At 42.4% G+C, this 23,791-nt stretch overlaps 1 protein-coding gene across 1 annotated transcript in view; it reads right to left on the reverse strand.

Annotated features, from left to right (window-relative positions):
- Positions 1-1,996: 1,996 nt before the first annotated feature.
- LOC117477458 (membrane-associated guanylate kinase, WW and PDZ domain-containing protein 2) overlaps positions 1,997-23,791 on the reverse strand; it is an 80,803-nt gene continuing 59,008 nt past the window's right edge. Inside the window, 9 exon segments of the mRNA XM_034124131.1 lie at positions 1,997-2,065; positions 3,237-3,340; positions 3,851-3,989; positions 4,644-4,790; positions 7,297-7,373; positions 7,879-8,079; positions 23,310-23,445; positions 23,447-23,645; positions 23,681-23,756. Of these exon segments, the coding sequence (XP_033980022.1) occupies positions 1,997-2,065; positions 3,237-3,340; positions 3,851-3,989; positions 4,644-4,790; positions 7,297-7,373; positions 7,879-8,079; positions 23,310-23,445; positions 23,447-23,645; positions 23,681-23,756 (1,148 nt within the window).

Consider the following 23,791-nt stretch of genomic DNA (forward strand, 5'->3'; position numbering starts at 1 on the left):
ATGGGAAAATACATAATTCATATATTTTTTTGGTTGACTATTCGACCGCAGCCAGTTTCCTCTCAGCCAAGATGGACGTGCTGATGGATGATAGTCTCAGACAGTTTGCATTATTATTGCTCAGTTTCTCCATGAGGTATAAATGTCTTTGCAGTCTTTGTACAGCAGGGGGAGGGGGGGGGGTTACTCTGCAGGAACAGCATGGAGACAGAGAAATACCGTGTTGTCCTGGAAACACCTAGCACATTACTGCAGACGTTATGAAGGGAAAATAATTAAAAAAAACTGAAAAAGATGGTGTGATGTTTATAGGAGTGCTTATTTAACCTGTGTTAAATATCATTTTGTGTTTACAATAGGGCTGCACAATTATTTGTACCTGTTTCTTTGACCAAAATATCAACCTGGGTTTCCTGTTACTGCGTCTAATGAAGCTCAGCGTGAGTTCAATCAGGAAGACCCTCTTTATATCCTGTCATTTACATATTTCCATCTTACTATGCTCACCTCAATCACTCTCTCCTGATTGAACTCTACTTCTTCTGATGTATGCAGGACTTTTGAGACAAATAATGTGAGCTAGGCGTCAATATTGTCTAGGAGGTTACCGTCCATGCTTTTAACATTTTCCGTATCAAACCTCATGAAATAACAACGACAGCACCTAAACTCTTTGAATGCGAGGCCTAATGAAGCAACTTCTGTATTGTAAGTTTACTCGCTTCAATAGAGTGGCCGTGATGACGTTTAGTCGTCTCATTTAGACACATTTACTGACTTATTTAGTCGTAGAACAACGCGTTAACATCTCTTCAGCTTGTGCTAACCACAGACCTTATTTCGGGGCTAACAACCAAAACACAAACCACAACGAGGGAACGGGAGAACAGGCTGACTGTTTCAGGACTCTCTACTCTAAATTGTTGTTATTTACAGGTTGTGAAATCAGCCAGAGGTCAGCTGTAAAAAGGCACAAAGAATATCAGACTGTAGATTATCATAAAGAGTAAATGCTCTCATCCAGAGGGTTCGTCCAGCTGCCGCTCCACGCTCTTCTTCCTGTTAAAAAAGTGAAAGAAGGAGCTCCTCTTGCCTCCCCTCCTCTTCCCCTCTGGGGATGAGCCAGGGTCCGGGCTGCAACCGCGGCCAGAGAGAGGCCCGAGATTGCTCGCCGCGTCCGATAAACTCCCTCCAGACTCAGGACTCCTCCTCCTCTCCTGCTGCTGATCCAGGGTCAGCGAGGAGGAGAGGAAGGAGAACACATTCCTCTGAAACACGGGATCCATCTCCGGCATGGCGTCACGCTCTGCATCCTCCTCCTCTTCCTCCTCCTCCTCCTCCTCCTCTTCCTCCTCTTCCTCCTCTTCCTCCTTCTCCCTCCTCAACCCTCTGTACTCTGCAGACCAGCTCGCCTCCCCCTTCTCCTCCCAGGTGTATTTGGGTGAGGGGAGCTTTTGGTCCGGACTTGGAATCGGTAAGAAAACATCATCTTCACCCTCTGAACTCACTCTCTCCTCCACCTTCTCCTCCACCTTCTCCTCCACCTTCTTCTCTCTCTTCTCCTCCACCTTCTTCTCTCTCTTCTCCTCCACCTTCTTCTCTCTCTTCTCCTCCACCTTCTCCTCCACCTTCTTCTCTCTCTTCTCCTCCTCCTCCTCCTCTTGCTCCTCACCCTCTACCTTCTCCTCACTTGTACTTTTCCTCCGTCTGCTTTTACTCCTCCCTCTCTCCCGCTTCCTCTCCCTCCGTTCATCACTATCATCAAGGTTCCTGAGGTCGTCTCTTGGTAAACTTTGAGACTCTTTATTCTTCCTCCTCCTCCTGCTCCTCCTGTCTTCAGATTCAGGACTCTGTAACTCTCTTCCTCCTCCCTCCGAGTCGTGTCTCCTCCTCCTGCTGCTGCTTGTCCGTCCTCTCTCCTTCTCCAAAGCGCTTGCAGACTTGCTCCTGGGCTTCTTCTTGTGCCTGGAGCTGGCCCTCTTCCTCCTGCTGGAGTTCACTGCAGCCACACCCTGCTGCTGGGGGTGATGCAGGGGGGAGGGGGGGGAGAGCCCGTGCTCACGGCCTGGATGAATGGGTGAGAGAGAGGGGGAGAAAACAGACTGAATATGGAGGTAAAAGAGAGACATGTCTGACAGTAATCAGCTGTGAAATCCACAAAGTCATTCAGTTTTATTGTGAGTGCGTTCGGTCAAATTATGTCACAGTGTAAAGAGGAGATTTCTGGGTCAGCGTAAGAGAATAAAAACTTCATTTGAGACCTTTAAAGATATTTTGAGGTCCAAGTGAAGACACCAGAAGTGATGTGCTTTATTATAATGTCAACTTCAAAACTATATCAGGTTGGAAAAAAGAGCCATTTCTATTGAGAGATATTTTAAATAGGACCTCAATTATGTTTGACGGCCACTTAAAGGTGGGGTAGGTAAGTTTGGAGAAACCAGCTTGAGATCGCTAGAATTTGAAAATACACAGCCGGAAGAAATCTGCCACTTCCTTACAGAGCCCCTCCTCCAACACACACGAACGCGCACATGACCAATGAGGGCACGAGATAAGTTTGTGCACAGATGGAAGGCTGACAGGCAGGTAGGCCATCCAGTTATTTTAGCCGGGCCGGCTAAAATGATTGGTCGTGCTTTTTACAGTACTACAGCTTCCACAGATGACATTTTTTTATGGATTTGTTGTCAAAGCACTTAAGATATTCATTGCTATCGGGATGTTAAGAGCATTCCATGGAATATAACAAAAAGTGTATCTCGAGCCGGTTTCTCAAACTTACCTACCCCACCTTTAAATATTTCTTATAATCCCTAGAATATGTTTAATGGGAACTAAAATATGTGTAATGCATGTATGGGATCTTGCATGTCTATCACCTACAACAGTATCTGTTCCTTTCACTTTTACACGTCTAAATGTAGATGTAATTGTAGTGTCAATCATTTCACAACTTAAAAAGGTGTGACACTCTTCAATGCATCACCAGTCATCATTTATACATTAATAAATGTGCATTTTCCGTTTCATTTAATAAAACAAGGCACATGTATTTTGACAATTTTTTCGACCTGAGATGTTTGATATTCAACAGTCTCATCGGGTACATACCAAACACTAAACAGATATCTTACATAAGGTTTGTTTGTTTGTTTGTTTGTTTATTTTTGCACGTCACTTTAGCAGTGGTGAGTGAGTAAGGGCGTGTAGAGACAGAAAATGGGGGAACTAACAGGAACCATTACCAACCGCGTATTCTCTGTCCGTCCAATCACATAGAAGCAAGGCTCGCCCAGCTTAGAGTTGGTCATACAGAGAGAGAGACTGGAGAGCTCCACTGAGAGAGGAAGAGGAGGAGGAGGAGGAGGAAGGAAGGTAATGTTTGGAGGAGAATGAAAACCAAGCAGGGCCAAATGTAATGTGGGAAAGTGAAATACAAAATGGATCGGATGGAAAGGTTGGAAACACCACAAAGAAAGAGAAGGACAGAAAGTCTGTTAGTCAGAATCAGTCCCACAGGAGAAGAAGAAACACCTGAGATCAAAGCTTCACATGCATACAAACACAAGTGCTCATATCAGATTTTCTCTTCTGAAATGTGAGTATGTGCTTTTTATTTTAAATTTAGTCGAGGTAGTTGTGTATCAATATCCCAAAATATGATTCATGTCAATACAGTTCCATTAAAAGACAATTAATAACCATATAGATTCAACCATGACTCACATATCAGCCTATAATTCTCCCTGTTAACCTCAGTGTGTGTGTGTGTGTGTGTGTGTGTGTGTGTGTGTGTGTGTGTGTGTGTGTGTGTGTGTGTGTGTGTGTGTGTGTGTGTGTTTCTCACCGTAGTCGGGCACGTATCCGTTGCCTCTCTTCAGGATCAGGTGGATGCGATGTCCTCCTCTCCTGATCTGCTCCACAGCCTGACTGTGGGTCATCCCTAAGGTGCTGTCTCCATTAATCTCCACCAGCTGATCGCTCACCTGCACACACACACACACACACACACACACACACACACACACACACACACACACACACACACACACAACGTGCAAAAATGTGGACGGATGGACAAAAGAAGACATTTAAAGACATCAGCTTGATATCAGGGAACTGTGAAGGACATTTTCACTATGTTCTGATATTTTAAAGAGCAACACAATAGGCAGATTGATGCATAGTGACAATAATTATTGGATGCTGTAAATATAAAGGCATAAAAGCAGCTAAAAGACGGCAGAAATGTTTATTTATTCCTCAATTAAATTGTATTCAAAGCAGTTTTATCTGTGCTCATTTGCTCCTGAATGTTCAATGCTTTTGCAGGAAAAGGGAATTTTCTCAGGGATTTTATTGTCTTCAAAAACTGAAAAAAATACAAAAGTAAGTCTCATCTAAAAATGTAATATAATGAAATAAAAAGTAACAAAACAACAGTATACAGGATTGTGTTTCTTAGCATTAGTATAAGTATATATTGTGTTCTTATCCTATCTTTAATCAACATTGACTTCGTCATGTCTGTTTGAAGTTTTTCTGTTAATCATTCAAAAGATAATCTTGTGTATAACTGCACATGCTCACGCACAGAAGTGTAAATAACAACAACAACAACATTGGGATGATAAACACACCTGCATCCTCGTGCTCCTGGAGGCCGGCCCCCCCTCCATCAGCCCCAGGACGTACAGCCCCATGTTGTACTCACTGCCCCCCCGCAGGGAGAAGCCGAAGCCTGAGGAGCCGCGGTCCAAATCCACGCTGTAGTACCTGGAGTCACGCTGTGTGTGTGGGGGGGGGGGGGGGAGAAGAGGGGGGAGATTATAAACAGGAAGTAATTATAATAATAATAAAGCTTTATTTATATAGCACTTTTCATACAACACATGCAGTGCTTTACAAAATGACACATCACAAGTTAAAAATACACTACAAGAAATTCCCCTCATATTATTTGTTAAGAACTTTAAAAGGTGCTTGTAGCAGAATATAACATTTGATCAGGTTCATAGACACAAGGAGGTGAAAGGTATGATAATAGAAATTAAATAAAGCATGTTTTCTCTCTGACAGATGAGACACAAGACAACTGAGTCGATGCGACAATATAAAATATAAAACCCCATGAAACAAAGTGAACATATAGGTAAAACAGAAATACAAATAAAAAGATAATAGTAATTTGTGGGGGAAACTTCTGTAGCAATGGAGAGTCAGGACTCAAAGAGACACGATGGAGAGCTGGAGCTTTGATGTCGAACACTGACGGTTTATTTGGAGTTACGGAGAATTCACAAGACAGGTGGTGTGTCACGAGTTGACACAGCGGTTGCCAAACCAATTCTGAAGAACTCTTTCTGCAGCTCGAGGTTTTAACTAGTTCGGAGTGTAATAATCAACATTCTTTATCAGTGAGACTAAACAAGTATGGACCCTGAATCTAACTAGAGCTCTCGTCCATAGAAAAGAATGTGCGCCAGGGAACCTTCGTCCCTGAACAGTAAACGACCTCATGGCGGCTTGTGCTCTGTCATAGACTGGCAACAACAATGCGCCCAAGCTGCTCCTCCTTAAGAGAGATAGCAGCAGTACCCAAGGCCGTAGACCTGTGCCATGGAAAAGAGACAGTGAGAAGAGAACATGATGAACTGTGTCGAAGGTTGAATACCTAAGCAAATTATTCCCTAACAGTAATAACAATGCCATAACTCTAATAAAGGTTAAACGATTAAGAAAGAGACCAATGTAAAAAGAAATATTGCTATTGAAGCATGTTAGATTAATAAAATAAGACCTATAAAATAAATAAAACATTATAACGGTAGGTAATTAATAAAGACTAAGAGTACATTTAAAGTGGGGGGTTGCTAATAAAAAGCAAATCTAAAAAGATGTGTCTTTAGCTGTCAACCCTTTAAAGGTCACCTATCATGCTATTTTTAGGCAATAGCATAGGTCTCAGATATATACAAATATATAAAAAACATGTCTATGAAGTGTTTTGCTCAAAATACCAAACAGATCACCCATTCTAGCCATGCCTCATATCCCTCTATTTCACTTCCTGTTTCTAAAGTGCTGATTTGGGGTGCAAAGCTTTAAAAAAAAAGAAGGGGTCTGAGCTCATGCGGGACCCGGCAGCTACTGTCTAAACTAAATACTGCCGTGATGAAACGCCATATCATGGATTATCAAGGATTATTTCTGAAACAGTATGGAGCTCAAAGGCTTTCTCTCTTGCCGGTTATACCACAAGGTGAGTTCCTTTTTATTTCCTGCTTCTTCACACACATGCTCTCCAGTACAGGTTAGCTCTGAGTGTTAGCGATGCTAATGTAAACACCGACCATATTACGTCCAAAACAGTCGGGCATTGTTTCTGATAGCAACGTTTCTGATAGGGCCGTGGGTCCACATTTCAGATATTACGTCATATCGGACGCAAATCTGGATTAGCCCCGTTTTTAGAGATTTGGGTACGGAGGAAAAGAGAGAGGGTTTTATTTTCTGACGCTGCGTGAGTTCCCTGACACACCGGGGACACATGTTTATGTATAAAAGACATCAAAATGTGCATTTTGCATGATAGGTCCCCTTTAGAGTCCTGGGCTAATTTGGCCGTTTTCACATACTTTTGATTTGCCTTACTAAACCCCATTAAGAAATGTTTAGCATGTCAATGTTTGGTATCTATCTTTTTAAGACAACCTCACCTATATATAACTGATAGTTATTTTTTACATTTTGACATACTATATGAACATTTTGGACCCAAAATCGCCCAAGAAACTTAAAAACAGATATTATTCGTACTATGGGTAACACAAACATACACAACGAAACATTTTGAAAGCTGGAAATATATACCTGGGGTGTCACTATGATAATGTAAAAGTTTGATGGAGGTAGCATGAACCTACTGTATATACACATGTTATGAACACATAGCAGGTGTATCCAGAGGTGTTAAAGAGGCCATATTAGGATTTCTGGTGCTCTGTTGTGATTGGTCAACCAGCTTAGTGATGTCCCGCCCCTTAGCCTTTCACGTACAATGTGTGGGAGCGCTAGCCAATAGAATCGCAAGTGTTACAAAGTAATGTCACTATGTTCTGGAAGTAAACAAATGAGACCAATGGAGGGTGGTGTGGGAGAGAAACTCCATCTGGAGGAACACAGGGATTTGAGCCTTTGCAGACCATTTACATGCACTAAAACCAAAATAAACAATTCGGAAAACCCCCCAAAAGCCTTACATGGCCTCTTTAATCATGGTGCAGTGCTCACCTTTGGACGCGACCTTTGACCCTTTTTGCTCCTGTGCGCGGGGTCATACTCGGTGGTTTCTGAAACGCTTGAAGAATCTGAAAGTAGAAGATTATTAAAGTGAGATCATGAAGTGTGTATTTGTGTGTTTCAAGTTTCAAGGCTTTTATTGTCATGTGTACATAGCTACAGTACAGTGTAGATATATCAATGACACTCTGAGGTCACAGGCTCCTCCAACAGTGCAACACAATAAAACAGATAAACAATAGTTAAAATAGTGCAAGTAATACAAATAAAATAGAAATAGTGCAAGGAGAGTCTATATACAAGTCATTGGATAGATCATTAGTAAGTTGCAAACAGATGAATGTTATGGATGTTCTTGTGTGTGTGTGTGTGTGTGTGTGTGTGTGTGTGTGTGTGTGTGTGTGTGTGTGTGTGTGTGTGTGTGTGTGTGTGTGTGTGCGTGCGTGTGTGTGTGTGTGTGTGTGTGTGTGTGTGTGTGTGTGTGTGTGTGTGTGTGTGTGTGTGTGTGTGTGTGTGCGTGTGTGTGTGTGTGTGTGTGTGTGTGTGTGTGTGTGTCCTGGTGTTTTTGCTCACAGGTGCTGGGTCGGGGCACGATGGTGAGCCTCAGACTGTTCCCGGCCCTCCGGAGGATCTGAGCGAGCTCCCGGTGGGGCAGCGTGACCACGGAGCGGCCCTCCAGCGCCTCCAGACGGTCCCCCGGGCGGATCTGACCACTCTTCGCCGCCGGGCTGCCGCGACGCACCGTCACAAACCGGTGAGGGAGGAGCGAGGCGGCTGAGGAGAAGAGGGAGAAACAGATGTGAGACTCAAGACGTCTCATACTCAAGATTCTCCTAGGTTTGTTTGTTCTTGGGCAAGTCACTTTTCCCACCAAAAAAAAGGTTGTGCAATTTGACATAAAAATCTGTTTTTTTGTAAGATATTTTTTCAATCTGTAAACATGAACACAATAAGATAAATACACATTTTAAATAACAGCAAATATAGAAAAAAAATATATATATATATTCTAAAATGACTGTATTATTTAATAATGTGCAGAAATGTGCAAAATAGTCTAGGGAGAGAATTGACCAATAGGTATTACAATTAGTTCAAAGGTCCCCTATTATGCAAAATCCACTTCTCCATGGGTGTTTCTCAATCTCGAGTAAAGCTGCTTCAGAGCCACTATTTCAAGCATACTACGTCATCGAGTGGCGCCGAAGTACTGTTCCAATCTCCAGTATACTTGGAAATCTACCGAGCCCGGCGTACTCCGTTTGGAGAAATATCGAGTCTGCACATGAGTAGACTCCGCGGTCTTAAAATCCCCACAATGCTTTGCGCACGGACCAATTTCCCCAAATCTGTGGCGGAAGATGTAAGGCGGGGCCTCTCATATGACGCACACCTGCACACTTGCTAGCCTGTTCCACTCTTTGTTTTCCGAATGCCAGGAAGTATTCTTGACTCGCTTCTGAAGCAAGATGCTCGGCAGACATGAGCTACCAAGCAAGCGTACTCGCGATTGAGAAACACCCACTGTCTCTTCTACATCAACATGTGTCCCCTCTTCTTCATGTCTCTTCTACATCAACATGTGTCCCCTCTTCTTCATGTCTCCTCTACATCAACATGTGTCCCCTCTTCTTCATGTCTCTTCTACATCAACATGTGTCCCCTCTTCCTCATGTCTCTTCTACATCAACATGTGTCCCCTCTTCTTCATGTCTCTTCTACATCAACATGTGTCCCCTCTTCTTCATGTCTCTTCTACATCAACATGTGTCCCCTCTTCTTCATGTCTCTTCTACATCAACATGTGTCCCCTCTTCTTCATGTCTCTTCTACATCAACATGTGTCCCCTCTTCTTCATGTCTCCTCTACATCAACATGTGTCCCCTCTTCTTCATGTCTCTTCTACATCAACATGTGTCCCCTCTTCCTCATGTCTCTTCTACATCAACATGTGTCCCCTCTTCTTCATGTCTCTTCTACATCAACATGTGTCCCCTCTTCTTCATGTCTCCTCTACATCAACATGTGTCCCCTCTTCTTCATGTCTCTTCTACATCAACATGTGTCCCCTCTTCCTCATGTCTCTTCTACATCAACATGTGTCCCCTCTTCTTCATGTCTCTTCTACATCAACATGTGTCCCCTCTTCTTCATGTCTCTTCTACATCAACATGTGTCCCCTCTTCTTCATGTCTCTTCTACATCAACATGTGTCCCCTCTTCTTCATGTCTCTTCTACATCAACATGTGTCCCCTCTTCTTCATGTCTCCTCTACATCAACATGTGTCCCCTCTTCTTCATGTCTCTTCTACATCAACATGTGTCCCCTCTTCCTCATGTCTCTTCTACATCAACATGTGTCCCCTCTTCTTCATGTCTCTTCTACATCAACATGTGTCCCCTCTTCTTCATGTCTCTTCTACATCAACATGTGTCCCCTCTTCTTCATGTCTCTTCTACATCAACATGTGTCCCCTCTTCTTCATGTCTCTTCTACATCAACATGTGTCCTCTCTTCTTCATGTCTCTTCTACATCAACATGTGTCCCCTCTTCTTCATGTCTCTTCTACATCAACATGTGTCCCCTCTTCTTCATGTCTCTTCTACATCAACACGTGTCCCCTCTTCTTCATGTCTCTTCTACATCAACATGTGTCCCCTCTTCTTCATGTCTCTTCTACATCAACATGTGTCCCCTCTTCTCCATGTCTCTTCTACATTAACACGTGTCCCCTCTTCTTCATGTCTCTTCTACATCAACATGTGTCCCCTCTTCTTCATGACTCTTCTACATCAACATGTGTCCCCTCTTCTTCATGTCTCTTCTACATCAACATGTGTCCCCTCTTCTTCGTGTCTCTTCTACATCAACATGTGTCCCCTCTTCTCCATGTCTCTTCTACATCAACACGTGTCCCCTCTTCTTCATGTCTCTTCTACATCAACATGTGTGCCCTCTTCTTCATGTCTCTTCTACATCAACATGTGTCCCCTCTTCTTCATGTCTCTTCTACATCAACATGTGTCCCCTCTTCTTCATGTCTCTTCTACATCAACATGTGTCCCCTCTTTTTCATGTCTCTTCTACATCAACATGTGTCCCCTCTTCTTCATGTCTCTTCTACATCAACATGTGTCCCCTCTTCCTCATGTCTCTTCTACATCAACATGTGTCCCCTCTTCTTCATGTCTCTTCTACATCAACATGTGTCCCCTCTTCTCCATGTCTCTTCTACATTAACACGTGTCCCCTCTTCTTCATGTCTCTTCTACATCAACATGTGTCCCCTCTTCTTCATGACTCTTCTACATCAACATGTGTCCCCTCTTCTTCATGTCTCTTCTACATCAACATGTGTCCCCTCTTCTCCATGTCTCTTCTACATCAACATGTGTCCCCTCTTCTTCATGTCTCTTCTACATCAACATGTGTCCCCTCTTCTCCATGTCTCTTCTACATTAACACGTGTCCCCTCTTCTTCATGTCTCTTCTACATCAACATGTGTCCCCTCTTCTTCATGACTCTTCTACATTAACACGTGTCCCCTCTTCTTCATGTCTCTTCTACATCAACATGTGTCCCCTCTTCCTCATGTCTCTTCTACATCAACATGTGTCCCCTCTTCTTCATGTCTCTTCTACATCAACATGTGTCCCCTCTTCTTCATGTCTCTTCTACATCAACATGTGTCCCCTCTTCTTCATGTCTCTTCTACATCAACATGTGTCCCCTCTTCTTCATGTCTCTTCTACATCAACATGTGTCCCCTCTTCTTCATGTCTCTTCTACATCAACATGTGTCCCCTCTTCTTCATGTCTCTTCTACATCAACATGTGTCCCCTCTTCTTCATGTCTCTTCTTCATCAACATGTGTCCCCTCTTCTTCATGTCTCTTCTACATCAACATGTGTCCCCTCTTCTTCATGTCTCTTCTTCATCAACATGTGTCCCCTCTTCTTCATGTCTCTTCTACATCAACATGTGTCCCCTCTTCTTCATGTCTCTTCTTCATCAACATGTGTCCCCTCTGTGTAAAGAGACTCTGAAAGTTTCAGGAAGAAAGATTCTCTCTCTTTTTGTCCTGATCCATTTTTATAAAAACCTGTCTGAAAATGAGCTGATCAGATTGTGGCCACTTTGTCATAACGATGTTTTGGCTTGTGTAACCATTAGCCAATCACCAACCAAGGTAACCCCCCCCCCCCCCCCCCCCACACCTTATCACCTGAATCTCCTCCTAGAGCACCATTGTGTTCTTTGTAACCAAATCTCTCTCAGAGGGGCGTGGGGAGGGGCTCCTTATTTTCATCTAAAGTAACAGACAGAGAATCAGCACTTTTGAAACAGGGCTGAAACAGAGGGGATTATGGGTAATGCTACAATGATCTGTTTGGTATTTCGAGCCAAACACTTCAGAGACATGTTCTGTATATATCTGAGACCTATAATATATTGATGAAAAACAGTATAATATGGGACCTTTAATATGTATTATAATTATTAATGGTTAGTAAAATAAATGTAATAAAAAAATAAAATAAAAATTTTACAAAAAAATTCCATCACTATCACTTTTAAATACTGAAATACTGAAAACCAGATATTAATATGCATGAAAAAAGATCATTTCTTTCTGGCTTTATTCCATCACATTCACTTTTAAACTGTGAACCATCAAACACTGACAAAGTCATTTTCTTAAACATTTGTTGTGACAGACAAGTCATCGGAGTCATCAAGTCCCAATCGTGTCTCAAGTCATTTAAAAATATTTTAAGTTAAGTTACCAGACATAAAATCAGAGACTCTTCCGTCATCTCTGCTAAAAATAAATAATTAAGTAGACACTTTAACGGAATAGACAACTCTTAAGTGACTACATTCCCTTAAAGTCACGTTACGGGGGATCTAAACAGTGACCTCCAACCTCTTTAAACGACTTGTTGCTTGAGTTACTTGTAGACGAGCTCATGCTTGAGTTTAAGTTTGAACCAAAACTTTATCCAGCTCCCAAACTTTCCTTTCCACTGAAGCTGGTGAGTAATAAGTGGGGTCAAACACAGACACATCTAAAGCAGGATGATTTACATCACCGCTGTCTTTGCCAGGATTCCTAAAACAAGCCGTAATTAAACTCCGGATGGTTTTTGGCACAGGTTTCTTTCTGAATGTCTTCCAGCAGAAGCCCTCTCTCCACACCTCCCCCTCTTCTCCTTGAAACCATCTCCTCTCCTGCTTCATCTTCCCATCGATCAGACCTGCGCTGACACTCTGATTCTCTCCTTTAATGATTAGTCTTCCTCCAACAGAACAAACATGCAGCAGTTTGCCCGTCCTGGATCTGTCCCACAGAACAGCCGACTCAGATATTCACTCTTCAGGCTAACGACTCTCAGACTAAAGATCCACAAACATGCTGCATTAGTCTGCCTCCCGCATACCAAACACACGTGAAATCACACACACAGCAATATTCCGTTTATTTATGCAGTTTCTTTCTCCTCCGTCGTCTTGTGCCGCATTGATGGATCATCTAATTTATTCTCTATGTGAATCGATTAAGAGCCAAAAGGAAAATCTGGCTTTGCAAGTTTTGCCGAAAATGTCACATTGTTTATTTTCCAGTGAGCAATAATCCCTAAGATTGGCCGATGAGAGTCCGTAATTGTTCATTCTGGGGTCCCTAGTAAAGCCAGCTTTGTATGTCAGCTGATCAGGGTGGGTGGGGGGGGGGGGGAACAATTACTTTTAATTGATCAAGTCAATTGACAGAAAATTATCGGCAATTGTTTTGATGAAAGACTAATCCTTAAAGTCAGTCTATCTGCAAGAATGTCAGGTAATGCAGTTTTCAGCCACTCAAATATAGAGATTTCCTGCTTTTCTCAGTTTTGTATCCTATTATTACATCAGAAATATGAAGATGTCGGTTTAGAGGAAACGTTACGGGTCATAAGTACAGTTTCGAGGTACTTGTACTTAAAGGGGACCTATCATGCAAAATGCACTTTTGTACGTCTTTTATACATGAATATGTGTCCCCGGTGTTCCAGGGAACTCACCAAGTGTCAGAAAACACAACCCTCTCTATTTTCCTCCATACCCAAATCTCTAAAAAAGGGGCTGCAACGGATCTGATAAAAACTGATCCAGATTTGAACACTGTCCTGACGTCAGGACGGTGGCGCTACGGCTATTGGGCCAACTCCACCAATCAGGAGGAGACAGCCACGGCCATTGCCGTTCGAAAGCGCTGGAGACGCTGTAGTACATATGCCAGGCCTGTAGGTGGTGCTGTTCTCACAGAATCAGCCCTTGCTAAAACAGGGGTAAAAAAGTGCAAATTGAGCAAAATGAGGCATGGCTAAAATGCATGATCTGTTTGGTATTTAAAAAAAAAAAAAGTATAAATATGCCTTATATAGGTATGGTCCTACACTATATTATTCAAATATAGCATGATAGGTCCACTTTAAGATTAAAGTATTTTCTATTTTACGCTTCATACATTCAATCCTCTACAATTCAGGGGTAAATTGTGTACTTGTACTCCACTACATGTATTTAATACCTTTAGTTACTTCACAGATGTGGATGAATGATGTGAAATATAATCAAGTGTTAAATCAGACTTTAGTTCCACCTGGAGTAAATTCACAAGCTACCCTGCAGTATACAAAGTCATTCAAACTAGCTGCACCTTTACCAGCTTTGAGAACACTTTAATGATCAATCATTATAAAACATATCATATATATTATTCTGAAATGGACCAATCTGCACAATGACTACTTTTACTGTCGCTACTTTAAATATATTTTGATGATGATACTTTTCTACTTTTACTTGAGGAACATTTTGAATGCAGGACTTTCACTGAAACAGAGTATTCCTACACTCTGGTACTTCTACTTTTACTCAAGTACAAGATCTGAGTACTTCTACTTTTCCTCAAGTACAAGATCTGAGTACTTCTACTTTTACTCAAGTACAAGATCTGAGTACTTCTACTTTTACTCAAGTACAAGATCTGAGTACTTCTACTTTTACTCAAGTACAAGATCTGAGTACTTCTACTTTTACTCAAGTACAATATCTGAGTACTTCTACTTTTATTCAAGTACAAGATCTGAGTACTTCTACTTTTACTCAAGTACAAGATCTGAGTACTTCTACTTTTACTCTAGTACAAGATCTGAGTACTTCTACTTTTATTCAAGTACAAGATCTGAGTACTTCTACTTTTACTCAAGTACAAGATCTGAGTACTTCTACTTTTACTCTAGTACAAGATCTGAGTACTTCTACTTTTACTCAAGTACAAGATCTGAGTACTTCTACTTTTACTCAAGTACAAGATCTGAGTACTTCTACTTTTACTCAAGTACAAGATCTGAGTACTTCTACTTTTACTCAAGTACAAGATCTGAGTACTTCTAGTTCTCTGAAGTACAAGATCTGAGTACTTCTACTTTTACTCAAGTACAAGATCTGAGTATTTCTCTCACCTCCGTTAGGAACCATAAACAAACAACAAATCAAAAGAAGTCTGGGTTACATTACACAATGTTTCGGCACAAATCAGTCCCAATAATTCTTGTGTACAAGTAAACAAAAGCTCTGGATGGATTCCTGCCTCTTCTCCTCACCACACATCTGGTCATTTGCAGATCTCCTGAGACGGTGTATTATAAGATGTGAACATGGGGAATGAAAGAGGAAGGACACAGGGTCAAGCGGCCCCAAAGGAGGCAGAGCAGAATGCTTTGAAGTGCCTATGAATGCAAATTACATGACATTGTATTTAGCTGACGCTTTTATCCAAAGCGACTTACAATAAGTGCATTCGACTAAGAAGATACAAACTAGAAGAAAACAGAATCATATAAGTACATCAGGTTTCATAGAGCCAAAACATTTCAAGTGCTACTCAACTGGCTTTAGATAAGCCAGTCCTTTGTTAGTATATAAGTGCTATGTTAGTAATTTTATTGCTCGAAGTGGAGTCGAAAGAGATGAGTTTTCAGTCTGCGCCGGAAGATGTGTAAGCTTTCTGCTGTCCTGAGGCCTATACTACGAAGCTGGATTTTCGCTTAGCCGGCTAAATTCAGGGAAATCTCGGGCTTTCCGGTCCTACGACGCTGGTTCTCTTTTTAGCAGGCTAGATTTCCATGGTAACTTATGCTGAGCGGCAAACCTGCTCCGGAGCAGGTTAGGTTGCAGGCTAAGAGATCAACTCAGTGAAAGCACCGCCTGCTGACCAATCAGAGCTCCGTGTGCGGAGTTTAAAGCTATCAAGTCATATTACAGGAGAAAGGAAATACAGAAAAACTGCCGTTGCAGGAAAGACGGCCGGCAAAAATCAACTGACTGTGTGAACGTGAACATTAATAGAATATCCCCTCCCATCTTCAGAGCAATCTGACTATTATAACATTAGCGTTAAGAAAGCTTACTTAAATATCTGCCACAACATAAGTAACCGGATCAGAGTAACATTAAGTACAGTCCGCGGCACTGTGAGTGCAGACGTAGATGTGTCCCATTATCATTCATATCATATCACATCATAATGTATCATATATTTCCTTATCTGAGTCAGCTTCTTGAGCCGTATCTGGCCGTGCAACACTCACAGTGTCACATACTGTATGCAGAAGTATTATTTTAAGCAACACATTAAGTTGACGAAACACTCGAGTCAAATTCTCCTAATTAAAGTCAGATCCACTCGTGTCTTGGACGGGGCAGTGATATCATAAACCTGTTAATGTACACATTCAAACACTTTTTCTTTTACCAGCTGTATTCACCTTGCAGGTGCAGCTATGTGGCTTTTATCCTGGAAAAAGTGTTTAAGTCATGGATGTTTAAAGTTTAACTTCTTCATATTTGACTAATATTAAAGTTCACTTTTCATTCAGGAAGTATGACGCTGCGCTGTCAGTACGCTTGTCCATGTTTGTGATTGGTCGAATGCTCCAAATACCACCCCTCTCATGTGAACGCGCACCTAACTAGATAGGACACGGCTGGCTTGAGCGATCCACTTGATAACCAGCGTCGTAGTACAGCTTAGCGAGAGCGCGTATGTTTTGGCTTAGGCCAACCGGCTAACTCAAACATATCCAGGTTAGGTTGAACCAGCTTCGTAGTACAGGCCTCTGATGTCAATGGGGAGCTCATTCCACCATGTTGGAGCCAGGATAGCAAACCCACGTGTTTTTGCAGATGGGAACTTGGGTCCCCCTCGCAGTGCGGGTGCAGCGAGCCGTTTGGCTGATGCCGAGCGGAGTGCACGTGCTGGGGTGTATGGTTTAACCATGTCCTGGATGTAGGAAGGGCCAGATCCATTCACAGCATGGTACGCTATACAACAACATGCAAGGAGTCATGTATTTCAAGGATAATATTTTCAACCATACAAATAATAATAATGTTTTGTTTTTGTTTTGTTGCTCTCCGTTAACTGTCAAGTGGGAACTAAGTATTTTTTTTTTTTTGTGTTTCTCTTAGTTTCCTACGATACTGTTATGTTTGGCTGTGAATAAGAAAATATGAAGGACAGACCATCTATTTCTATTTGTTTTGAGAAAGGGGCAGGTCATATAAGATGATGTTCTTCTCCCTGCTCCTTTTCGGGTACAGTGTGTTTATAGAGACATGTTTTGTAAATAATAGTTATACATTAAGTTGAGCATACCATGAACGGAACAAATACAAATGAAATGAAATAAACAACAACTCCTGGAGTGAAATAAAAACCTCTACAATTATCTTCTGAGTGCTACTCAGTCCCACCTCTGTTCATTTAGCTCAAACTAAAAGCTTCCTGTAGCAGCATCCGTCCTCTGAGACTTTCTAAATCCATCTCCTCTCTCTGAGTCTTATTCCCCCAGTCAGAAAAGTCAGGTCTGCATTTATATCTATCAAGAAAGTAGAAATGTTTTACTAAGATTTGATGTGTTCCTTAACATAGAAAAATAGCCTCTCTTACAGTATTTAAAGCATTGCCATTTTGTATACATGACTTATGCTTGGTAATAGCCCTAAACAGCCACAAGCATCAGAATACAACACGCTACAATACTACATATTTTAAGAAACAAACCAAATCTAAGCAAAACATTGGTTCCAACCACAATAGTGGGATCTGCATTTATATTTATCATAGAGACACACAAGTAACCTTATATGTTGGTGCTTTCTTGATACAGTTTTCCAAAAATGTGCCTTGCTTACAGTAGTGCAAATAGGATATTTTATTGAAACGTAACCCTATATCATATATGAATAAAGCCCTAACATATTTCAAGACAAAACTTTTTTTGTACCACAATGTATCATGCATAAAGCCCTATTGCAATACAATAAACTTCAATAATGAATTTTTAATTTTACATCTAAGTATAAAGACCACACCACCATGTGCACAACATCTGAGTCAAAGAGGTTTGCTCTGTGTGCAAAAAAAACACGAAAATATTAAATCATTTCCACATATCTCAATATTTATGGTATGTGTAAATCCCTAAACATTGTGCTTTGATACGCTACAATAATACAATCTTAAAAACAGTAAGAAGACACAAAAAAGTTAACTTTTCATGGAATCTGAACGACAGGATTTGCATTTTGCTCAGAGTAAAAAACTCCTCTCACGCAAGTTTGATGCATATGGTTGCAATATATCGCCTCTCTTTTAACAAGAATTGCAATATGAAGTATCACAACCTCTCCATCACTGAATATATAGATGTATACATCCCTAAATATCCTGATAACACACTGTATCGATACATTTTACACCGCTAATACCACGTTGGACTGATGATCCCGCTAAAAGGCACAGCCCTGTAAATCCAGAAACATTCTGCAATCTGGGTCTAATCTGAGCGACCCGGGCCGGAACGGCAATCAGGTCAAATCAAAGCCGAGGCGACACACACACACACACACACACACACACACACACACACACACACACACACACACACACACACACACACACCACACACACACACACACACACACACACACACACACACACACACACACACCACCACACACACACACACACACACACACACACACACACACTGGGACTCACTCTTGGAGGGATTGGAACATGTGCAGCACCACACACACACTGGGACTCACTCTCAGAGGGATTGGAACACACACATGTGCAGCACCACACACACACACACACACACACACACACACACACACACACACACACACACACACACACTGGGACTCACTCTCAGAGGGATTGGAACACACACATGGCTAAACCACACACAGAAGCATCCAAATGCCCTGCGGCTCTGCATGTTCTCCTGTCCACAGTAATCCCTCTGCAGTGAGCCTCTGACGCTCTGCATGATCACCGCTCAGGAGAGGAGCCCCCCCCCACCATAGTAACCCCCCCCCCCCACCCCCCCCTTTAGCTGCAGCCCGGTGCATCGAGCCTGCAGCACTGTTGATCATTTCACAGCTCGCTTAACGCTTCAAATACTCAAACCACAGATGAATGTGAGCGCTGATGGGTTAAATGTCTCTTTTTGATGTTGTTTCTCCAGAAAACAGTCAGATAAATTGCCAAATAAGCACAATAGATAACGCAACAGCATCAGTGTCATCACCTATCATCCAGAGCATGTGGATCTAACTTTCCTGCAGACAAACTTCAGCGTGCAACACTGAATTGAACCCTCATGCACACAGCTGCACACTGCACCAAACCCCCCTGTTCTTTTTTAAGTAAACATATAGCCATAATTACGTTTGGACTCCTTGACAGTTTTCAAAGCGGACTGTAGTCTCTCCAGCATGGCTCTTTGATTAGCATGTGCAGAAACAAACACACACACAGGGAAAAAAGAAAAAGAATAATCCTTTATATTCCTGGTGAGGAACAGGAGCTGAAACAACACGTCTGAGGAGGTTCAGCGAAGCATTTCTCCTGAGCATCCAGAGAGCAGTGGAGAGGAAGGTGGGAGGCGAGGGGAGAGAGGGAGAGACAGTTTTAATCTTTGGAAAACCAGACGCTGGACGCTTTCACTGCAGAGTAAAGGGGGAGAGAGGGAGAGAGGGAGAGAGGGAGGGAGGCTGTTAGGGAGATAAGAGTGATGGAGAGAGGAAGATGAAGAGAGGAAGTGATGGAGGATAAAGACAGATATGGAGAGGGAGGTGTTAATGAAGAAGAACAGGTGCTGCAGAAACAGGTGCACCTATATCCGTAATCTCCCCGTGGAAACATGACTGCGTGTTCCCAAGGGCCATGAAGGAAATTGGACTGCATCAAACTGAGCAGAGGGCAGCCAACGCAACATGGGGAGGAAGAGGAGGAGGGGGAGGAAGAGGAGGGGGGGGGGGGGGGTGATTTATCACTGTTAACCTGCTATTCATGAGCACTTCACTAAAAGCTAATCAGAGCGGGAGGTGTTCGCTTCACGGAGAGAATATAAACAAGTGAGATAGGTTCTGGAGATGTGACACGTAGTTTCACTGCAGACTGATAGAGTTCAAATTAAATATAAAACATTTTCTTAAGGCACATTTCTGGTGAAACACATTCATTCTTTCTTGTAAATACCTCTTAAATGTAGCCGGTAGCCTATTCAATAATATTAAAGAGGCCCTATACAGGTTGCTTGTTATTCACAGGTTTTAAAGAGTCCTCTCCTGCTGATGTTCAGGTTTATATCAGTATGTAGTGTCACTACTTTAAAGAGTCCTCTCCTGCTGATGTTCAGGTGTATATCAGTATGTAGTGTCTCTACTTTAAAGAGTCCTCTCCTGCTGATGTTCAGGTTTATATCAGTATGTAGTGTCTCTACTTTAAAGAGTCCTCTCCTGCTGATGTTCAGGTGTATATCAGTATGTAGTGTCTCTACTTTAAAGAGTCCTCTCCTGCTGATGTTCAGGTGTATATCAGTATGTAGTGTCTCTACTTTAAAGAGTCCTCTCCTGCTGATGTTCAGGTGTATATCAGTATGTAGTGTCTCTACTTTAAACAGTCCTCTCCTGCTGTTGTTCAGGTGTATATCAGTATGTAGTGTCTCTACTTTAAAGAGTCCTCTCCTGCTGATGTTCAGGTGTATATCAGTATGTAGTGTCTCTACTTTAAAGAGTCCTCTCCTGCTGATGTTCAGGTGTATATCAGTATGTAGTGTCTCTACTTTAAAGAGTCCTCTCCTGCTGATGTTCAGGTGTATATCAGTATGTAGTGTCTCTACTTTAAAGAGTCCTCTCCTGCTGCTGTTCAGGTGTATATCAGTATGTAATGTCTCTACTTTAAAGAGTCCTCTCCTGCTGATGTTCAGGTGTATATCAGTATGTAGTGTCTCTACTTTAAAGAGTCCTCTCCTGCTGATGTTCAGGTGTATATCAGTATGTAGTGTCTCTACTTTAAAGAGTCCTCTCCTGCTGATGTTCAGGTGTATATCAGTATGTAGTGTCTCTACTTTAAAGAGTCCTCTCCTGCTGATGTTCAGGTGTATATCAGAATGTAGTGTCTCTACTTTAAAGAGTCCTCTCCTGCTGATGTTCAGGTGTATATCAGTATGTAGTGTCTCTACTTTAAAGAGTCCTCTCCGCTGATGTTCAGGTGTATATCAGTATGTAGTGTCTCTACTTTAAAGAGTCCTCTCCTGCTGATGTTCAGGTGTATATCAGTATGTAGTGTCTCTACTTTAAAGAGTCCTCTCCTGCTGATGTTCAGGTGTATATCAGTATGTAGTGTCTCTACTTTAAAGAGTCCTCTCCTGCTGATGTTCAGGTGTATATCAGTATGTAGTGTCTCTACTTTAAAGAGTCCTCTCCTGCTGATGTTCAGGGTGTATATCAGTATGTAGTGTCTCTACTTTAAAGAGTCCTCTCCTGCTGATGTTCAGGTGTATATCAGTATGTAGTGTCTCTACTTTAAAGAGTCCTCTCCTGCTGCTGTTCAGGTGTATATCAGTATGTAATGTCTCTACTTTAAAGAGTCCTCTCCTGCTGATGTTCAGGTGTATATCAGTATGTAGTGTCTCTACTTTAAAGAGTCCTCTCCTGCTGATGTTCAGAGGTGTATATCAGTATGTAGTGTCTCTACTTTAAAGAGTCCTCTCCTGCTGATGTTCAGGTGTATATCAGAATGTAGTGTCTCTACTTTAAAGAGTCCTCTCCTGCTGATGTTCAGGTGTATATCAGTATGTAGTGTCTCTACTTTAAAGAGTCCTCTCCTGCTGATGTTCAGGTGTATATCAGTATGTAGTGTCTCTACTTTAAAGAGTCCTCTCCTGCTGATGTTCAGGTGGTATATCAGTATGTAGTGTCTCTACTTTAAAGAGTCCTCTCCTGCTGATGTTCAGGTGTATATCAGTATGTAGTGTCTCTACTTTAAAGAGTCCTCTCCTGCTGATGTTCAGGTGTATATCAGTATGTAGTGTCTCTACTTTAAAGAGTCCTCTCCTGCTGATGTTCAGGTGTATATCAGTATGTAGTGTCTCTACGTTAAAGAGTCCTCTCCTGCTGATGTTCAGGTGTATATCAGTATGTAGTGTCTCTACTGGGACATGTATCCATGCTTTAATGTTCAAAAAGCTCTTTATTTTTCTCATAGTGCCTGTGCTGCAGCACCTCTTTTCACCCTCTGTCTGAAACCAGAGCCCAGTCTGCTCTGATTGGTTAGATGGCCAGCTCTGTTGTGATTGGTCAACCGCTTAGAGATGTCCCGCCCCTTAGCCTATCACGTACAATGTGTTGCAGCGCTAGCCAATAGGAGCACGAGTGTTACAAAGTGATGTCACTATGTTTCTGAAGTAAACAAAGGAAAGTGACTTCCTGGAGTCGTGTTGTCACCTTTAGCTAAAACGTAGAAAGTAACCTCCCATCACATAACATTCTAAAAAACTAAAACCACACAACTTCTCATGGGTACTGCATTTGTATTTAGCTTTTTTTATAATAAATTCAGACGTAGAAGGGCACTCAGGGATTGTTGCAAAGTTCAAGTTAAAAATAATGTGTGATTGGGATCTGTTCCAACATTTAATGGGACTTTCTTGGCCCCTCGCTTCACTGAGTTTCATGCCAGTAGTTTTTCTGTTTTCCTGCTGCAGGCGGACCAACAAACCAAAATAAAAACAAAACCTTATTATGTTGTTTGCTATCCCAAAGTGAACTCCATGATAAACCAGACCGTGACAATCTACTGCACGACAAAACACGTTTCCTTTAACAATGCAAGTAAAACCAGCCTGAGGGGTTGATGATGCCTCCTGACTGCTGGCATCGGGCCACGTTGACCACTCTTTAATTTGTAATTACTTAATGGCGCGTCCGTCCACAAGGACGTCCAAATGAAACCTGGGCGGGTTACCAAGTATCAGACCGGGCCAAAAAAGTTAGATTAATATTACATATTGTCTGGGCTCTTCTACTTCAGAGAGGTTGTTCAACAAACCGTGGCGTGCTAGATTTAAAGGGGACATGTCTTGCTTTTTTTCAGGTTCATGTTTTTTTTAGCCCAGAACATTTCTATTAGAAAAAACAGCTTCAGAAATGATGAAAATTAAAAAAACACAAATGTACCAAAACACATGAAGAAACATCTTCGCCAACTCGAAGAAAACATGCAAAGCCATTTACTAAAAGCGCTGATTAAAGGAAACACTGCAAATACAAAACGCTGACCAACTCTATAACCCTGCACGTCAATGTTTTTGTTTTTCAAAGTGCAGCGCGTTTGTCCTAATTAAAATGCTTTGGGCCACGGTAACGTGTTTGCACTAGCCGGCATCCATACTTAAATTCTGAGTTTTTTCACGAACTATAACCGCATTCCCCTCACTCCATATTATTATTATTATTGTTCAACTACAACAGCGCTAAGTAAATGTAAAGGAGGAAAGAGCTGCCTTCATTTTAAGTGAATTTCAAACAAACTGAAAGATTGGCAATGAAGTTGACTTTGACTTGAACTAAGTAAAAGTACTTAGTTTCCTCACCTTTTCCGTTCTCCACGTCCTGCGATGCGATGACGAACCCGAATCCCTCGCCCGGTTTCCTCCTCAGCTCCACGTCAAACCCTCGGAGGGGCCTGGTCTTCCCCCCCCTCTCCAGACCCAGGTCCTGCGTCGGGACGGCCCCCCGCCTCGTCCTCCAGCCCCGTGTTGATCCAGTCGCGCGGCTCCATGGTCAGCGTCACCGGGATGGACTCCAGGAAGCTGGTGCTCTGGACCAGGGAGGAGGAGCGCAGGTGGGGCGCCGGGGAGGGGGGGGCGCTGTGGGAGGTCCGGGGAACAGAGAGGGAGTCAGGGAGGAAGTGGGAGGAGTCTGAGCCTACAGGGAGGAAGTGGGAGGAGTCTGAGCCTACAGGGGGGGGGAGGGGGGGCGGAGCAGAGGAGGGGGGAGTCTCCTCAGGGAGCCGGGGGAGACGGACGAGTGATAGATGCCTGGTGAGAGAGAGAGATTGTTAGAAAAATATCAC

Source organism: Trematomus bernacchii, unplaced genomic scaffold (assembly GCF_902827165.1).
Source record: "Trematomus bernacchii unplaced genomic scaffold, fTreBer1.1, whole genome shotgun sequence".
In the NCBI taxonomy this organism is placed as follows: domain Eukaryota; kingdom Metazoa; phylum Chordata; class Actinopteri; order Perciformes; family Nototheniidae; genus Trematomus; species Trematomus bernacchii.